Genomic DNA, 20,295 nt, shown 5'->3' with positions numbered 1-20,295 from the left:
ACTTTGCGCAATGATTTAAGAGCCACCCACTCTCCTTCTAATTGAATGCAGGCCTCTTGGCCTTCTCTCACTTGAACGAAAACACGCTGTTTTACCATCGCCAACAAGATTGACCACGCTCCTGCAACAGTCATGGCAGACAACTCCGCGGCGCCCTTCTTGCACCGCCTGCCGATTGAGGTATTGCACCTCATTCTTGCGCAGTTCTGTGAGCATTGCCGCTGGGAGGATGCCCTAGGCGCACCTGTCACCCTTTCCGGTCGCGACAGCCATTGGGTGGCCGAAGAACGGTACTTGGCCGACACGCAGGATCTGCGGTCATTGTGTTTGGTCTCGAGCGCCTTGCGCGGGCCTGCCCAATCTGTTTTGCATCATATGTGCATGGGTGGCTTCGAGCCCGATCTACAATTTGCCTTTCGATACTCGCATCTCTTTCGCTTTGTCGGATCTGTTGCTACGGGTGATACTCCGGCTCGCTTGGTCCGCGAGGTGAAGGCGCTTTCATTAGGTCATGGCCATCTCCAGAGGATGCCCAAGGTCTGGCGCAGGAGCTTGGCCATGCCCGAGGCAGCCCACCTGAGAACTTTCATGGCGTCTGACTCCAACGAAGCCAACGAGATCACCAAAATCGACTTCATTGCGAAGCTGATCACCACTTTTCCATCTCTGGCCCATCTCAGCCTAGGCGAATGCGCCGACGATTCGAGCGACCGTGTTCCGTCTTGCATCGCCCAAGTCGAGGAGCTGCCGCTTACCAGCATCCACCTCTGCGCCAATCCCGGCCGCAGCTGGTACACGAAGCCAAGCGGCTTAGGCAAACTGACTGCGACAGTCATCGCCCGCTCCAAAGGCTTGCGGATGCTCGCGGTCGATTGCTGTTTCGGAACCGCCACCATATTCGGATCCCTGCAACCACGGCCTTCCCTGGCCCAGCTTCGAGTGCTTCGCCTCACGAGCGCCTGGCTCGAGGAAGAGGAGCTGCAACAGATCATCTCGGCTTGCCCCATTCTTTGCGGACTCACGTACTTGGAAAACGGCGTTGGTCCCACAGATGGGCGGCCAAAGCAGACCCCATTGAAGCCGCTCGGGGTGGTACGAGCCCTGGCTTCTTGTCGGCAGACGCTTCGGTCCCTGGACCTCCAGCTGGCAACGATCAAGAATCAAGACACGACAGGCAACGACAACAGCAGACTAGCGGCCTCTTTCATCGGCTTTGCCGCCCTGCAGGATTTAACCATACAGTGGCGCACCATCTGCGGCCCAATCTCCAATGAAGAGCCTGACAACGAGGACGACGACGAATGGCAGCAGCTGTTGGTCCGGGTCGTGCCCGACGGCATTCGGTCTCTTTCCGTCATCGGCTGCGCGGAGGAAACGCGCCCCGAGCGATTCGCGCGCGCCCTCGAGGGCCTCGCCGCCGCCAAGGCCCACAACCACCGATTCCGGCACCTTGCGCACGTGGGCTGCGACGTGGACGCCATGATGGACAGCCGCAATCGCCCCAACCACGAGAGCCTCGACGACGACTTTGTCCCCGGGGACGGAGATCCGCGATGGGTCCATTGGGGGTATGACGAGGCCAAGGACCAGGAGATAGCGTTCGGGCTGTTCGATCCAGGAAACAGCATCCGAGAGGCGCTGGGCGCCGCGGGGGTGGGCAGGGTGGAGTATAGCATGGCGTGGCTGACGGGGTTCCGGTCGCGGGCCCGAGACCGGGCGGATCGCAAGGAGAGAGAGATAGACTGTTGCCGTGAGGAGTATTATTACGGGCCGCGGAACGTCTGCCCTGATTCGGACCAGTCGGGCTTGAGTGACCTCTAGATAGAACGTCGGTGGGCATGATGCAAACCACGGATGCTTGATAATCATGATGGCCTAACCATCGACTATGCACTGAAGGCCCCCTACTCACAGCGAAACCGGCCAACTTCAAGACCCATGGGCATGAGAGCAACAGAAACGTGGCTGGAAATGACAGTAGGAGACAGCTTAGAGTAAATATCGATTTAACGTCAAATCCAATTGATGCATATTGTTTCTCATACAGCGGAACCATCTCTTATCTGCATCTGTCTGTCAGATTGGAGAAATCCAGGCGAGCGAGCTGTACCGAATGGTTCGGTAGTCCAGTTCCCCGCAATCTGCCTAGCCGCTTGATCTCAGCCCTATCATCTCCCCTGTAGCCAGACTCTCAACCGCAAAAGCCGGGCACGATTGAATCTCATCAATTGCACAGGCCAGAACCATCGCACCGTAAAAGGAGCTCCCTTATAAGGCAACCTCCATGATGCTTCTCCCAGCGCCAGCTTGCCTCTAGAAGTCACCCTGATTGAACTGGAGACGAGTTTCTTGTCTTTGCCGCTACTGGCAAGGACATCTCGAAACCCAGTTATTTTTGGCCTTGTGCAGTGGATGCGTGCAGATTCCCATGCTTTAATACTTGCGCTCATGAATTGCTTCAAGTGACATACTTCAACCCGTGCAACCCATTCTAGATTGGCCAGAGCCTGCGCAAATGGTGGTAGTTCAGGACCCCTAGTGCTTCTCGTTATTGATTTGACGTTGATTGCTGAGCAATCAGGGCGAGGGGCCTGGAGCCTGCATTTTATGCGGTGCACAGTTGCAGGCCAAAGCCACAGGCTCCATCCACCAGGACAAACCACCTGACCTCACACCCCAATTCCAACAGGCCAATTCCACTGCACAATGCCAACATCATAGCATGACAGATGCCGGGCCCCAACAACACGTCGAGTTGTAACAGAAGACATATGCTCATCAGCTGAGCAGCAAGTCATACATATTCTAAGGAGTTAGCTCTTATGTCCTGGACTGCCAATCTCCTCGAGGGTCTTGCCGCGGATCTCAATCCAGTACCACCAGACGAAGCCAAAGAAGAGCAGGTTCCAGCCGCCGTTGAGGATCCAGAGGCGCCACCCCAAATGCTGCAGGGCGAGGGGCATGACGAAGTTACCCCAGATACCCGTGACGCAGATGACGAGGCTAAACATGCTCATGCCCAGGGCGCGGATGCGGAAGTAGAGCATCTCTGCCGGCAGGAGGAAAAGGATGGGGACCCAGCCGAAGGCGTAGCAGGCGGCGAACAGGAAGGTACAAGCGACGGCGGCGTACTCGTCGGCCGTAGTGTCGGTATTGTCGTTGAACTTGGACAGGATGCCCAGCGCGAACAGCGAGATAGCGCAGCCGCCGGTGCTAACCAGCGTAGCCGATTTGAGGCCCTGCTTGTCGACGTAGAAGGTCCCCACGATGGAGATGCCCAGCGAGGTGGCGTTGATGCCGACGTTCTACGTTGTGCGTTAGTTGGATCCATCAACAGTTCAGGAGACCGCTGACCATGACGAGCTGTAGTTCCTGGTTGGTGACGCCGGCGTTCTTGAGAACGTCGCCGAGGTAGTACATGACAATAATGTTGCCCGTTAGCATGGAGAAGAGGGCGCAGGTGGCGGTGATGATGAGCCGTCTTGCTTTATGCTCTAACCTGGTCGTTTCCAGGGTGGTGCGGGTAGTAGATTACGCCTCGAACGTCTGAATGCACGAGTGCAGGTATAAAGCAGCGGCACCGGTTAACCGAAATGAGCAGGGAAAGAAAGAGCTTTCAGCGTTGTGCGAGATCTGGTTTCTGACGTACGGCATCTGCTGGTTGACAGTGGCCTACCAATCATTAATACGTCGACTCATTGTGTCCCAGTGGTACATCGCACCTCCAGGTGCTGGCCAATCGTTTCCCCGGGGGTCTGAAACCTGGCGTAGCGCTAATAGGCCAGCGTTCTGGGGGAAGTAGGGGATGAATTAAGGGCCGGAACGCACGCGGGGCACGTACGCATGGCTCGACCAACGCGTCGCAAATCGGCCAGCCATCGCCTGTACGAAGGAAAGGCGATTCATAAGGATCGCATCAATCGTGTTGAGAAACCCGTATAGCTTAACAGAGCAGGGTTGGAATAATACACCTACTGGTGTGAAGGGCCAATACACACCGTAACCGTCATTCTTATATACAGTAAACTGACAGAATACGTTTACTCAGTTTCAACGTTGAGAACAAGACAACTGGCAAAACGCTTCTACACTTTGACAGGGCAGCCATCCAAATATAGATTCAATTCATTCTTAAAAACCGTAGAAACGTTAGTAGGAGTTCTTTTTATTGAGTTGATATTTCCATCGTAGTTCCTCCGGTGAAAAATCTCGAAATTTCGGCTGCACGCAGATGTGCTGATACCGGTTCACCTCAAATGCTTCTCGCATAACAAGATATTGCTCTGCCCCAGTAGTGGAGGGGATTTCGTCCATTCCTCCAGCAATGTCCGTGATATTCGGTCTCGCCAGAAGGCGCAGTTGCTCTTTCAGCTTATCGTTAGCCCTTTGCTGCCTCGCGTAGTATATGGTAAGTTATGAAAGCCCTGCGGCCGGCTTGAAAGCAAAAGAACCAGGAAAGGGCATACGCAGGATGTCCTTGTCCCTCGGAAAGCTGTCCAACTTGAGCCCATCTATCAGGCTGTCTGATACGCCGACTTTTAATACAATAAGAGAATAAAGGTTGCAGGCATGTTTAGGCGGCGTTCCAAAAGCGCTACGCAGCGGTGTAGGTGACCACCGAGGAGACCGAAAGTTAAGCGTGGCTTGTGCTGTCGCCTCTAAAGAGAAACCTAGAAGAGGTGTCCCCGGTGTGATATCAAGGAATTGCTTTCAATTCATCTCTTTCGTAAGTGCTTCGAGTAACATTGACGAACATTTGAGTGAGTATCCTGCTCGATCCTCACGGAGGTCTGCTAGCAGGCTCTAAAGACGGATGATGATTCGGTCGATGGATGTCCGTCGTTTGCAATCGATGGCGTCTAAATAAGGTTAGCTTTTTGACAAGTGCCACTTTTGAAGCACTGACCGATAAGCATTTCTGGGATTGGGAGATCCAGTGTAGGAAGCGGCCCTTTGCACTTGTTCACAGCGATTTTGGTCATAGTCTGGAACAGATCGGCCTCAGAGAATACCCACGATATGAGACACCATAAAACAAGGTCTCTGCAGCATTCCTGGGGCAGACGCCATTTAAGTTTGTCAATCCATATTCGTGTCATAATTTCCACCACTTCGTGACATTCGTAGTAATTAACCAGAACGGCGATTTTAGCAAGTGTTTCCAGGCCCACAATTCTAGGAACACCTCGAGTGCGACCGTGAATGATATGCATTAAAATGCGTAATGCATTATCATCCCAACCCTCTGCATCTACAAGGTGGTCAGAACCTGACACACCGGCATTCTCTCGCCACGGCCCCAACAGCATCTTCTCGAAGATAGGAGAGGCCAAGACCAAATGCTTTGAGGAGAGCCGCATGCGTATGTCTGCTTGACTCCACGGTTGATCCGCCCGAGGCAAAGGTGTTGAGCATGGCATGTTGGCTAGGCTGGCCGGTTCCGAAGCAGTGGGTGTGTCTTCGGCAGCGAATTCAGGCGGGGTGGATATATCGGCAATGGGTTCAATCTCAGGACCAGGTTCATCGGGTGCTTCGACAAAAGGTTCGGCTTCAGGCTCTGGGGTTGGTTCCGTAATGGGTTCAGCGGGTGTAGTCGCGGGAAGGACGTTAGCTACTAGACAATATATTAGCGCATGCTGGATTCGTCGCCTAACGAGTGTCATCTAACCTTCCGTCCGTTCATTCTTCTTCTTTATCTTCTTAATCTTACGTTCCCTGGCGTCAGTGGTCACCCACGGGTCGGTTAATTGTATTATATTCAGGACTGTATCGTGAGTCGAAGGCTGAGGTGCGTTTTGGGCTTCATCTTCCTTCCAGACCGCAAACGGTGCATTCAGGTTGTGAAGGGTAAGAACAACGTCTCCCTTAGGGTCAAGTTCGTAATATTTTCCCTCCATAGTAAGGATATATGGAAGGAAATACGCCTCTTCGAGTTTATGCTTCGTAATTACAGCGCGCTAACTTTGCATTAACGCGTAGGAAGGAAATCTTGCCAGCTAAGTTCTCAAAACTGTAAGGGAAGGTTAGTTCTGGAAGAGCAGACTCCCCCGTGGCGGCTCCCGACCCTTAGAATGGTGGGGTATGTATGATAAACTCCCATTTACAAACGCGGGCAGCACAGTAAGTACAGGGTATGGGCCGCTTGTTAGAAAGAGCTCGGGTAGCTGTACAATTTTCAAGGGTTACGGCTGAGTAAGAGAATACATGACTGCGTTTAATGGCTGTCTGTATTTCCTTTATTGCCGTGGCTCTGGATTATAAACAAAGCTAGACTCGCTAGCTGCTCTAGAGAGAGTGCTTGGGCGACAGCAATACATCTGGCTCGAAGCGAATACTGTTCACCCCTCAGAAAAATCCATAATATCCACTGTACTGTACACCTGCACGCGCACGTCGCGTCTAGATCCTTCGGTGGTTGGATTCCGAAGCTAGAGTATTCAAGGACCGTGTGTTAAATAGGCTTTCGTACGTACGTACAAGTGGGTTCCGGGTTCAATCGGGGTTATATTACTATATTCTATTATTTATATCTATCTTTAATACGAGCTACGAGGGGTATTATATACCCCTCTTAATAAAATTAAAAAGGGGTTCGTACGCGTAGGTACGTAGCAGTTTTTTATTTTAGCGATAAAATTAACCTGTTCCCTTTTTTAAATAAGCTAAAGCACCTCTTCACGGGCTACCCCGTTATGAGCTACCGCGTTTTACCTTATAAGCGCGTCTTTTCACCGTATATTTTAATTAAAAAACTTTTTAATTTAATTATTACTTTTTATTTTTTAAAGTTATTATTACTATTGAATGGGCTCTCGTACGTACGGTGGTTCCGGTTTTAATCGGGGTTTAATCGTTCTTATTCTATTGTTTTTATCTATCTTTAGTACGAGCTACGAGGGGCATCGTATACCCCTCTTAATAAAACAGGAAAGGGGTTCGTGCGCGTAGGCACGTGGCACCCCTTTTAGAGTAATATGGACAGCTTCAGTTCCAGCTGTTCTAATAATTACCCTTATTTTTTTCGTTTATTACTACTCTTTATAACGATGTTTTCGTTTAATATTTAAAAGCGTATATAGGCTGCCGTGCGCGACGTAAAGCTCGGAGCAGCTATTTACGAATCCGTCCCGTAAATAGTTAACCCCTCGATTATATATTTAACGCTGTTTCGCCGGTGTACTTAATAGAAATAAGTTTAATAAAGATTAATAAGTCTTATTACTATTTTTTAAAGGCGAATTAATATATTAAGCCGTTGGTTAAGCTAGGTTAAGCTTCGCGTTAATATTAATTAAGTTTAAGTTTATAGCTTAGCGGATATTAAACGTTTTTAAGGCCTCTTATATTTTAAGATAATAATAGTATACTCGTTTTTTAATTAGAAACGAGTCCGTTAAGACCGTAAGGTTGAAAATAATTAATTATAGCCGGGTTAATAAGGTTATAGTAATAAATATTAACGTCTTTTTTAATAAATTTAATACTTTAAAGCTAGTTAATATCCCTTTTAAACGCTTTTATAATACCGACGAAATAGGTATCGGTTAAGGTATTAACGGTGATTACTAAGTAATTACCGAAGCTACTAGCCATCTAGCCTTTAAAAAAGACGTTGAAAAAAGGGAATAAATTATTACCCTGGAGTGTGTAAGCTGTGATAGGGTACCCCTCCCGCCGCTGGTTATTTTTAAGGGGGCCAACGTCTAAAGCCAGTGGTTTCTAGACTAAGACGGCTATCTTTAGGATAATTAGCGGTTTAGAGCGTCGCCTAGAAAGTGGATTAGTAATACCACAGCTTTAGATTAGATTTAAAATATTTTTATCCCTTATATACAGTTTTATTATAATAATAAATAAGTTGTTTTAGTTTATAATAGTTATAAATCCTATACGAACAATAATTTTTTATAGCTCTATTTTTTAAATAAAATATGGTTAGTTTTTTATAAACTATATTATAATTATATAATATAGGTTTTAAATATAGGAGTCTTTAGTTTATTAAAGAGAAAATTAAGGATTATTTTAAAAGAGTATTTAAATATAGTTTTTAAATTAAAACTTATAAAAATAAATATATTAAAAATATACCGCTAGGCTAAGATTAATGTATTAATTCTTTTTATAATTAAAAACGTTTAAAAAACGGTTAATATATCCGCGGGATTACTTAAAGCCGTTATTATTAAAATACGTTATTTTAAAAGATATAAAGGTTACCTAGGTACGTTTAAAATTATTAAAAGTAGTTAAGAAAGAATTAATACCCGATTTCTTTACCGAATTAGTTTTAATATTTATTAAAATACTTTTTAATAGTTAAGAATTATAGAATAATAGTTAGAAATTAGTTACTATTAACTTTATTTTTAAAATACTTTTTTAACGGTTCTTTATTAAGAAGGTTAATAAAGTTTTAAATTAAAGCGTTAATAAAATCGCGTATTTCGAAGCTTAAGTCGATTATTTTTAAATTAAGCTTAATAAAAAAGTTACGAGAGTACGTTAAAAAGTAAAAATCGTATCGGGATAACGATTTATTCGTATAACTAATATACGCCGGGCTAAGCGGAGGTTAAAAAGTAGGGTTATATACGAGGACGAAGCTAGCGACGTCGAAATACTAAAAGGGCCTCGTAACGCTATAAAAGCTATAGAAAATGATGGTATAGAGGCGGAGGACTGTATTATTATTAAAAATAACGAAAGATAGTGTATTTACGTTAATTCTAGCCGTAGAAATGGCTTTGATTATAGGGGTAACGGTAGCTCAGTAAAGTGGCCCGTGAGGGGGTGCTTTAGCTTACGGGCCTTCTTTTCCCGAGGGTTTCGTACGAATAGGTTACGCTAATCCGGTATTCGGTGCCTACTTAAGCCGTATAAGTAATATTATACCTTTTTAATATTAATTTTATTAAGTAATAAGTTCTTTAATTAATTATTTTAATTATTTAGTAATAGTAATAATAATAAAGGAAGTTATTAAATATTAATATATATTATTTCTCGCTATAAATTAGAAAAAACGGTTTAAAAATAGTAATAATAATAGGGGTGCCGTTATATATCGCGATACGTTACACCTTATCGAGGATATACGAGTCTAGCTTCTCGATATACGCTTTTATATATACGGTAAAGCTATTTATCGAGATTATTTATTCGAGGGCCTTATTTAAGGATACCTTAGTAAGGGCGTTTGCTAGGTTATCTTTATTATCGATGTAATAGATTTATAAGATCTCTTTTTTTCGTATAACTTTCGGAGGGATATAATATCGATTATAAGCCTCTTTTCGTTTATTATACCTAGCTTAACTAGGTAGTTATAAAGAAACCTCGAATTTATATAAAGGGTTATCAATATACCTTAAAATCTTAAGGTTTATATAATTCTTTTAAGCGTAGTACTTAATATAATACTATTATTTATATTAAAAATCGTGCCGTATAGTTCGTTAATTAATAAGTTCCGTGTAACTCTTTTATATTTCGTTAAGCTTTAATAAATAATATTATTTTAAATTTTAAACTAATTTTTCGTACGATTTATTTCTTAACTTAATAAGATTAAGTATTTAAGTTAAGAACTTAAATTCTCGTTATTTACGAACGAGTTATTAATAAAAATATATATCTTTATACGATAAAGGTTAAGCGAGATATATTTTAAGCCGCGTATCGAGTTTTAAATTTATTAATTAATACGCTTATTTAAGCTCTTTATATATTTATTTTTTAAGGTTTATATTTAAACGGCGATAAATAAGTTATACCCTACTTTTAATTAATAAATAATAATTAAATATACTTTTTTTATACGTTAAAAGATATTTTATTAGGTTTTATTAATAGCTTTCGAATTAATAGGCTTTAATTAGTTAGCCTGTCCCTTTTACTCAAAAAGGATATTATACGATTTTAATGAAATCCTGCTTTCGTTAAACTCGATTAGTATGTTTTTAGTTAGGATATTTTTTAATTTTGTACGGAATTATTCCTCTACCAGCTTTTCTTCCTCTTTTTAAGAAAAGGGGGCTATAACGAAGCTAAACGTATCGTTAGTCTATATTATTATAATATCGAAAGTGTCCGGTTTATTCGTAATAAATAATAAGTAGGCGTTATATATTAATATTATTATTTCTAGATTTTATACGTAGTAGTTATAATACGTTTTAAATTAGTAAAGTCTTAATTTTACTAGTTCGTATAGGGGTAATACGATTTAAAATAGCGTTCTTTCCGGATAACTGTTCTTGAGCTCTATTAATAAGCGTGCGTAAATTAGTCGGTTTAGCTTATTATGCGACTAAGTATACGCTTATATAATATTGCGTAGCTCGCCTCGTACGTTAAAGTTTCGGATTAGGGTCGGTCCGAGGGTTAAAAGGAGTTTTTAGCTTATCCGCTAGATTATTAGTAACTAGGTTAAAATAGACTCTTTTTTATATTTTTTATAATCTTATATTACGAGCCTAGATTTCTCGTACGGCTTTATAGTTTTACCCTTAATCTCTTAACGTATCCCACAAGCGAATGTATTATATAAGCGAATGTCCTATTCTTTTATACCTTTTCCGATTAAAATATAAGTTAATTTCATTATAACGTATTTAATATATTAAAATTAATCGGAATCCTTATCCCTGGATACTTCTATATTATTTTAATAAGTACGCGTATCATGCCTGGGCTTTCCGTAAATTATATAGCGTTATAAACGTGCCTTAAACGTCCTCGTACAATTACTCTTCCGACGTGATTCGTTTTATAACTATTTATTCATGTTTTTTTGAAATTATAGGTCTTTTTAAGCTTATATATGAAATAATCCTTTATTTTATAGCCGTTTCTTTTTTATATAGCGGCGCCGGCTAAGTATTTTATTTACTTTTTAAAAAAGTAACTCGGTATATAATATACGTTATAGCCTTTACGATTTAGTTAAAGCTAATTAAAATAAACGTTAAAAAGTTATTTTAATACTATATAATACGGTTTCGAATATATTCGGTTTAAGATTAAGCTTTAATCGAGTTGTTTAAGGTTTTTAATTCTTAAAGAATAAATAAGTTAAGAAATATCCCCGGAAGTATTAAAATATATAGCTTTATATTTAATTATAGAATAATATATTTAAGATTATATAAGATAAGTCTTATTTTTCGAAAGCCTTTTTATATATTCGAAATAATAAAAATCGCTTAGAACGCTTTTAAAAACGCTAGTAGGAAATCTTCCTTTAAAATATAAATAATATATGCCCGTATAAAACATTTAATTTCTTTTCCGTATACCTTTTTTAATATATAAAAACAGTCGATATTAAAAGGTTAAAGCTTATATAATAAATAAGAAAGTATATAAAATATAATAATCGAGTTCTTTTTATAATAATATTAGAATAGTAGGAATTAAGGTTTTTTATATTACCCTAAAAAAGGTGCTACGTACCTACGCGTACCAACCTCTTTTCTATTTTATAAAAAGGGGTATACAATGCCCCTTGTAACTAATAAAAGAGATAAATATAAATAATAAAATATAACGATTAAACCTCGATTAAACTCGGAATTTATATATATATACGAAAGTTTATTTAATATTAATTAATAGTTACTCGTAACGATTATAGATAAATAAGTGTAAAAAAACGGTTTTACGCCCCTACCGACGTAAGGGCGACCGTGCTAAGGAGCCTTGAGAATTTCCGCCCGTTAGAGATTCGAAGGAAGAGCCGAATTAAATTAACCGTACGAGGGAGGAACCCCTTTTTTTAAGTATATATTATAAAAAAGAGACTAAGTTCTAAATTATATGCGAAACTAGTTAAATTATATATAATTATATATTTAAATAACCTTATTATATAATTTATAAAACGATAACCTTTATTAAAATAAAGTTAATTACGGTCGGCGAATCGGGATCGAGCCTGGACGTATCGAACCTAGACAGACCAACGATTTTAAACCCCGAACTATTTATATATAAAGAAATTTTCTAAGATATCGGGATTTTTTTAATAGTTTAAAAAAGGAACGTTAACCTCGTTTTTTAAGAACTCGAACTTTTAAAAGTATTTTTTAAAGAGATAATACCTGAACTATTTATGATATACCTTGTATAATACTTTTTAAAATATTATATATTAAGATAAAAAGAATATCTTTTTAAAAGGCGTTTAATATAAAGTTTAAAGGATAGATCGAATACTAGTTCGGTTAAGTTAACCGTATATTTTAAAAAGAGCTTTATTATTATTTCTAGGGAAACGGAGTTAATATATCGATAAGCGGATTTTTTAAAAGTAAGCTCGTACGATTAATATTACCGGCCGCTCTTATATATTAATAGGACCGACCGGTAGAACCGATTTCGGAAATTCGAAAAGAGGATGTTTTATATTCTTCTTCAAAATAAATAGTCTAATAACCGCCGCCTAAGCGAGAAATACCCGGTTTCTATACGGAGTAATCGTTTGCAATATTACGGGATATTTCAAGCCCGACGTCTAACCTTGGATTCCTAAGTACTTAAACGTTATAAGATATCGTCCCTTTTCTTTCTCTAATTTCGGTACCGCCGGATTAAACCGTATAATTATTTAGTCTAGCGTACGTTATAAAGTATAATATCTTTTTAAGCCGAGCTATTTATAACGGTAAAATTAATTAAAATAAAATCGTTACTTTCTTAAAGGTATAAAAGAAAAAAAACTATAAGCCAGCTGACGGTGCTACGGTCACCTCATGCAACGGCGACCCCTAAATTTAAATAGCCCCTAATAGCACTATATATAAATTAGTATATAAACTAGTCAGCTTTTAATTTATAGTTAATTAAATAATACTATCTTTTTCCTTTTTTTTCCTCTTTTCGATAGGCCGTAAACTTAACGAGTTATAACTATAACGCGCGATTCAGGATGTTATAAATAGTTCGTTAATAAAATAAGCCACCGAGAAGTATAATATCCCTAGAACAACTCTGAGGGTTCGGATTCATAGCCGCAAGACTATAAAATAACGGAATAAGTCCTTCCAGGCTTTAATAATAGCGGAAGAGTTTTAGATCGTAACTTAGTGCCTTGCGCAGTATGATTTAAGCTGCTTACTAGCTTACGTTATTTTCCGAATGTTCGCTTAACGGATTTTTTAAACTAACGAAATTAATATAATACTCGGTAAGTATTAAGTTAAAAGATTTATTATTCGTTATTTATTTATCGGTGCTACTTTTTTTAAAAGGATAGATTTTTTAAAGCTTAACGTGTCTCACAAGCGAAGCGAATATCCTATATAAGCGAATGTCTCATTCTTTTACACCCTTTTTAATAAAATATAAATTAATTTTATTATAACGTATTTAATATATTAAAATTAATCGGAATCCTTATTTCTAAATACTTTTATATTATTCTAATAAGTACGCGTATTATGCCCGGGCTCTTCGTAAATTCTATAGCGTTATAAGCGTGTTTTAAACGTTTCTCGTATAACTATTTTTTTAACGCGATTCGTTTTATAATTATTTATTAATATCTTTTTAAAATTATAGGTTTTTTTTAGTTTATATACGAAATAATCCTTTATTTTATAGCCGTTTCTTTTTTATACGGCGGCGCCGGTTAAATATTTTATTTAACTTTCGAAATATCGCGTTTTTACTTTTTAAAAAAGTAACTCGGTATATAATATACGTTATAGCCTTTACGATTTAATTAAAGCTAATTAAAATAAACGTTAAAAAGTTATTTTAATACCGTACGATACGGTTTCGAACGTATTCGGTTTAGGATTAAGCCTTAATCGGGTTATTTAAGGTTTTTAATTTTTAAGGAATAAGTAGGCCGAAAAACGTCCCTAAAAGTATTAAAGTATATAATTTTATATCTAATTATGACATAATATATTCTAGATTATACGGAACGAGTCCTGTTTTTTAAAAAGCTCTTTATATATTCGAAACGGTGAAAATCCCTTGGAACGCTTTTAAAAACGCTAGTAGGAAGTCCTCCTTTAAAATGTAGGTGATATGCGCCCGTATAAAATATTTAGTATTTTTCCCGTACGCCTTTTTTAATGTATAAAAATAGCCGATATTAAAAGGTTAGAGCTTATATAACGAATAAGAAGGTATATAAAGTATAATAATCGAGTTCTTTTTATAATAGAGCTCGAAAGCTGTCGAGTGGTAGCTTTCGTGGCCGTTTAAGACTAAGAGGCGATAATTACCCTTTATATAAGACCTGGTATATTAATTAAAGTATTAAATTTAATCCTCGCTTTTTTTATTTATAATTTAGTTATTTTTAATAATTACGATTACCTAGTTTTTTAATAATAGGCTGTTTTCGTATTAAGAAGAGAGGTGCGTTTTTTTAATAAAGATAATGTACGGAGGGATGGCGTAGCCGTGTAATGCCGACGCCCTGAATAATTGTAACTTATTCCCGGTTTTTTTATTATATTACTTTAAGCTTTCCGCGTTAATCGGAGGTGGTTACGATTATTTCGAACGAGATTTAATTTATAAAAAAGCCTGTCTCGTTAAAGTTATAGATATCCTCTTTTTAGATCTCGTATTTATAAATTATATTTCGTATAAGGGTAAATTACGCGTGATACGCGTCCGGATTTTTATAAAGGACTTTTTAATAATCGATTTTTCGGTTAAAACGCGTCCGGAGGTCTGGTTATTATTATATAAAGTTAGAGGCCTAGTTAACGTCGACGTGTCCCGCGTTACGTAAGATAATTAATCGATTCGTTATATCTTTTATATTATTTAATCGGGAGAGGAAACGATCGCGTATTTAAATTAATAATATATCGAATAATCGTATTTTTTTTAAAATTTAAAAGCTTTCGAGAATTTATAAATATTTCGCGTTATATAGGTTAGTTATTTCGTTTACGTTATAAAGTTTTTAATAAAACGTAATAAATTAATATAGCCTTTTATATATTTAAAGTTAAGTTTTTTTAAAACGTTTAAAGCGTTAGAATTATATTACTTTTTTTTTAAAGTTATAATATTTTTAGACGTAAAAAAATATAAAAAAAGGTTGAGGCTATAAGGAAATTTATGAAAGTAGGATATTCGCTTGTGTGAGACATTCGCTTATAGGATACGTTAGTTTCGAAACTTTTTTTAAAAGTATGTGCCCGGATTATACGAGACATAGTTAAGAGGTTCTTAATATATATATATTTAGTATTTATAAAGGGTATTTTAAGTATTTTATACGCTAAGTAAATATAAGAATATAGCCGTTTAAAAGGATATATTTATATCGATTATTTAAAGTACGTTTTATTTATTAATATAAATAATATTTATAATAATTTCGTAATTAAACTTATATTTATTTTATAATAAGAATTTAAATCTTTATAACGCCGGATCGTTCGTTTAGTATTAAGAGCAGAACTTCTAGATCTCGTTAAGAACAGCAGGGTCGACGTCCTCGTGGCCGGCTTTCTTTAAGAGAGTATAGAGCTTTTCTGTACGAGGGTGTTTAAAACGTCGGTAGAGGTATCGAAGCTGTTTTTTAATAAAATATAATATTGTTTTTATACGGCCGGTATTAAAGAACGGGTGTCCTTATTTCTTAATTATAAGGAATATTTCGCCGTCTTTTTATATAATAAAATTAAAGATATTATTATAATATATTTTAAACCATTCGGCGTTATATAATAATAATAAGAAAGTAGTTATAATTTTTAAGATATAATACTTAATTATTTTTAATAAGTTCTATATATTAATTATTTTAATTAATAAAATAAGCTTTAAATTTTTAAACTTAATTTTAACGCTTTTCGAGGTTTAATTAATTTATATATCTAGGTTCTTTTATATGTAAGCCTTTATTTAAAGCTTTTTAATTATTAAAAACAAGGCGGCGCCGGTATTTTAAAACTCTTTTTAATAAGTTTAGCTATATAGGTTATTAAGGTTAAATTAATCGGCTTATACGTAATTTTTAAAGAGTAGATATCTTTATTAATAAGCCGGTAGTAAAACGCGGCGTTTATTAAATAAGTAATATTTTATTATACGTTTTCCGGATTAAAGTAGTCGTACTCTTTTTCATTGGTTTTTAACTCTTTTTTTTTCTTTTTTTAATTTTAAACGAAATCCTTATATTCGTCCGAAGTAAATAGTTCTTATCTAATATTATTATATATTTAAAAGTATTAGGTTATTATACGGGTTCGCTTTTTAGTTAAGTGGTTTATTAATTAATAGCTTTATTTATAATAGATTTAGTAAGTTCTTTATTTGAACTGCCGATTCTTATATAATAACCTAAGTTAGAATATGTTTATAAGTCGCTAATTATTATCCTATTTTAGTAGTTAGTTATTATACGGTAATTTATTATTATAAGCTGGTCGGTTTCTTTTTATACGGTTATTTATAAACCGTTTATTAGTTAGGTACGTATTTATAGCCGGGTTTCGATATAGTTGCTCCGTTAGATATTGTTCCGATAGCTTTTAGTCCGTTATTATATTTAATAATACGCGAAGCTTTAAAAATAACGCTTCGTATATTAGCTTTTAATTAATAAAGGCCGGTATAAGCTCTAGAGCTTCTCGGTAGGTTCGTACGATTACGGTATAAAAAGTGATCTCTTTTTTAAATTCTTTTCCGAGGGCTCGTTATACGAGTTAAAGCTTATTTAGCAGGATTTTTAAAACCTCGATAAATTGTTTTACGGCGTTTTTATTTTTTATTTATAGGAAAGAGGTTATCCTTTAATTTATAAAATATTATGCGTAATTTATTATTATATTAAAATACGAGTTTATAAGGTGATATATTTTGTTTTATCTTTTTTTAGGCCCGATATAATTAAAATAAAATACCTCCGCACGGCTAGAAAAAATATTCGGAAAGATTATATAGTATTAGTTCTCTAATATATCTAGCCGTCGGTATGTTTTAATAAATATCTATACTTTATTATAAAAGATATCGTACGGCTTGCCGGTATAGTTTTTTTTTTCTTTTATACCTTTAAAAAGGTAACGACCTTGTTTTAATCGATTTTATTATTATAAATAACTCTGTTTAAAGGGATATCGTACTTTATAACGTATATTAAACTAGATAATCGTACGGTCTAGTCCGGCGGTACCGGAGTAAAAAAAAAGAATAATATCTTACGACGTTTAAATACTTAAGAATCTAGGGTTAAACGTTAGGCCTAAAGTATCTTATAATATCGCGAACGATTATCTCGTATACAGACCGGGTATCTTTTACTTAAGCGGCGGTTATTTAATTATTTATTCTTAAAAAGAGTATAAAATATCCTTTTTCGGGTTTTCAAAATCGGTTCTATTAGTCGTTCCCGTTAATAAGTAAGAGCGGCCGGTAATATTAGACTTACGAGCTTACTTTTAAAGGATTCGTTAAGTTACCGGTATAATAACCCCGTTTGTTTCGAAATAATAATAAAGCTTTTTTTAAAACCTACGATTAATTTAATCGAAATAATATTCGGTTTATTTTTTAAACTTTATATTAAATACTTTTTAAAGGAAAATTCTTTTTATTTTTAATATATAATATTTTAAAAAGTATTATACGAGGTATATCGTAAGTAATTCGAATATTATATTTTTAAAAAGTACGTTTAAAAGTTCGAGTTCTTAAAAAGCGAGGTTAAATTTTTTTTTAAACTATTAATAAAATCTCGGTATTTTAAAATACCTTTTCGTACGTAAATAATTCGGGGTTTAAAGTCGTTAATCTATTTAAGTTTAATACGTCCGAGCTCGTTCTCGATTCGCCGACCGTAATTAACTCTATTTTAATAAAAGTTATCGTTTTATAAATCGTATAATAAAATTATTTATATATATAATTATATATAACTTAATTAATCTCGCGTATTATTCGAAACCTAGTCTCTTTTTATAATATATACTCGGGAAAAGAGGTTCCTCCTCGTACGGTTAATTTAATTCGGCTCTTTTTCCGAATTTCTAACGGGCGGAAATTCTCGGGGCTTTTTAATACGGTCGCCCTTACGTCGGTAGGGGCGTAAAATCGTCTCTTTACTCTTATTAATTTATAATCGCTACGAATAACTATTAATTAATATTAAATAAGCTTTTATATAAATATATAAATAAAGGTTTAAGTAATATTATATTATTATATTTTATTATTTATATCTATCTTTAATACGAGCTACGAGGGGTATTATATACCCCTCTTTATAAAATAGAAAAGGGGTTCGTACGCGCAGGTACGTGGCACCTCTTTTAAAGTAGTATAGAAAACCTTAGTTCCTGCTGTTTTTATATTTTCGCTTATTAAATTTAAAGAGCTTTATATCGCTTAATTTATTAAAATAACCCGTTCTTTTTAAAATAATTTAAAGATTATAATTATAAAGTTATAACGCATTAAAATTAAATTAAAGTTAAGAAGTAGTGAGGGTAGACCACTTAATAATACGGACCACTTAATAATACAGACCACTTAATAATACAGACCACTTAATAATAAACCACGTTAGCTAATTTACAAAAGGTCTTGCTCTATTTCCACTGCTTATGTATCATTTATCCACAGTCATGCGATGTCTATCAGTTGGCTCCGAGCTATATCCAAGTACTCAACCTAAACCATTTCCGCCTCAATCACGCTCTCCACCGCCCGAGGATGCCGGAAGACCTCCACGATCCTGAACCCGGCCTCGCCCAGCAGCCGCGCCCAGTGCGCCTCAGTCCGCTCCAGGCCGGACGTGCAGTTCATCAGCTGCAGGTCCAGCGTCGTCATGAGGCTCGTCGCGCCCCGCGCGGGCAGCACGACCTCGTAGACCAGCAGCTTCGAGTAGCCGGGCTTCATGGCGGCCTTGATGTTCGCGAAGATGCGCAGGCAGTCCGCGTCCGGCCAGTCGTGCGGCACCGCGTGCAGGAAGTAGGCGCGGCTGTGGAGCACGGGATCGGGCTGCGGCGTGAAGAAGTCGTGCGCGACCCGATGGATGCGCGGGTCCAGCTGTTCGTGGGCGTGCGTCGAGACTACCTCGGGCAGGTCCTCGACGAACAGCACACCCGCTGGGATCTCGTTGGGGTGGCGGGCCAGGAAGTTGCTGGATGTCGAGGCCGTGCGCGCCGCCGACGTCGACAAAGAGGGGTGGTGGTGCCTTGCTGTTGTCACCGCCGCCCAGATCGGCGCCCTCCAGGAGCCGCCGGGTGTCGTAGACTTCGGTCCAGACCATTTTATGGTTCCGCAGCGCCGTCATAAGGCCGATGAAGCTGCCGCCAGCGCCGGGGTTCTTCTGGCAGAACCCGAAGAAGTCGTCGCCGTACAGGTCGCGGTAGTTGTCGAACTTCTCCTTGTCCAGGGGCTCACGGTATCCGTTCTCTTTCAGGAACTTGGCGAGGTTCACGCCACAGGGGATGGTGTGGTCCAGGCTTTCAGACCGTGTTAGCTCAGTGTTGATACCAATCAGCACCTATGATCGACGAGTCAGGAGAAATAAGCTCTTACCCGCAACGGACGCCGTGGTCTATGTAGGATACACCATCGCCCATAGCCAGTGAGAAAGCCGTCGGTTTCCAGGTGTTTGGTGCAACTTCTTCCAGAACATTAAGAGCAGCCATGTGGTTCAAGAAGCGATCTACTCAGTCTGCGTTAGTCGATGGCCAGACCGACAAGCGTGCGCTAAAACATACATAGTAATTTGGGCTCTACGGTGGCATTGCAAAAGCCAAGAAGGTCATCCAAGGTCTGAGTCTTTCCGTCCTCGCCTTTGCTCGCGGCCTCTGTCCATTTGGCCCAGACAGCCAGGTCCTGACAGAGCTGTAGGCCTGCCAACTAGGACGGGGTTCTCAAAGGCCAAGGCCCATATCCTCTCAAAGGGTGTCTCGATACGCGCAAGCAGCCTGCGTGCTGCCTCTTTTGCCGCATATCTCTCGGTGTCTTTCTTGAAGGAGTCAGCGCCAATAGAGTCAATGAGCTCAATGGGACTCGTCATTGTGGCTTGAGACATGGTTTCCAACCAGGTCAATGTCGTTTCTCAGAGGGTTGAGAGGATTGGCAGCAACCATGATTTGCTAGAAGGAAGAGTGTTCATGTCTGGGGTTAATGGAATGATTTCATAATGGATCCACTGATAAAGGTGAGAAGAAGGATCGCCTCTTGGCAGGACCCAGGATCTAGACCGTCGTGGGGGGCGGAAGAACGATCCGGTTGCTACGGGCCCAGTCGTTGGTCGAGGGTGGACTTTGGATGGACCTATCCCTGCCAGAAGGACGG

General features: G+C 38.6%; 4 protein-coding genes across 4 annotated transcripts; 1 reads left to right on the top strand and 3 right to left on the bottom strand.

The window, feature by feature from the left end:
- Positions 1-132: 132 nt before the first annotated feature.
- PG994_002764 (uncharacterized protein) lies at positions 133-1,821 on the top strand (the record flags this gene model as incomplete). Its single annotated transcript, XM_066854173.1, has 1 exon — positions 133-1,821. The coding sequence occupies one exon, from the start codon at positions 133-135 to the stop codon at positions 1,819-1,821; it is 1,689 nt and encodes a 562-aa protein (XP_066720028.1).
- Positions 1,822-2,813: 992 nt separating this feature from the next.
- PG994_002763 (uncharacterized protein) lies at positions 2,814-3,444 on the bottom strand (the record flags this gene model as incomplete). The annotated part of the gene is made up of 2 exons (XM_066854172.1): positions 2,814-3,305; positions 3,355-3,444. 2 exons carry the CDS (start codon positions 3,442-3,444, stop codon positions 2,814-2,816), a joined length of 582 nt encoding a protein of 193 aa, XP_066720027.1.
- A 1,359-nt stretch (positions 3,445-4,803) lies between these two features.
- On the bottom strand, positions 4,804-5,897 carry PG994_002762 (uncharacterized protein; the record flags this gene model as incomplete). The annotated part of the gene is made up of 3 exons (XM_066854171.1): positions 4,804-4,859; positions 4,907-5,611; positions 5,711-5,897. 3 exons carry the CDS (start codon positions 5,895-5,897, stop codon positions 4,804-4,806), a joined length of 948 nt encoding a protein of 315 aa, XP_066720026.1.
- Positions 5,898-18,654: 12,757 nt separating this feature from the next.
- On the bottom strand, positions 18,655-19,640 carry PG994_002761 (S-adenosyl-L-methionine-dependent methyltransferase; the record flags this gene model as incomplete). The annotated part of the gene is made up of 3 exons (XM_066854170.1): positions 18,655-19,098; positions 19,157-19,451; positions 19,528-19,640. 3 exons carry the CDS (start codon positions 19,638-19,640, stop codon positions 18,655-18,657), a joined length of 852 nt encoding a protein of 283 aa, XP_066720025.1.
- Positions 19,641-20,295: the final 655 nt, after the last annotated feature.

This window comes from Apiospora phragmitis (genome assembly GCF_038363925.1).
Source record: "Apiospora phragmitis strain CBS 135458 chromosome Unknown utg000003l:1.0-2676785.0:1.0-2680665.0, whole genome shotgun sequence".
Lineage (NCBI taxonomy): Eukaryota > Fungi > Ascomycota > Sordariomycetes > Amphisphaeriales > Apiosporaceae > Apiospora > Apiospora phragmitis.
This window is presented reverse-complemented; position numbering and strand designations above follow the sequence as displayed.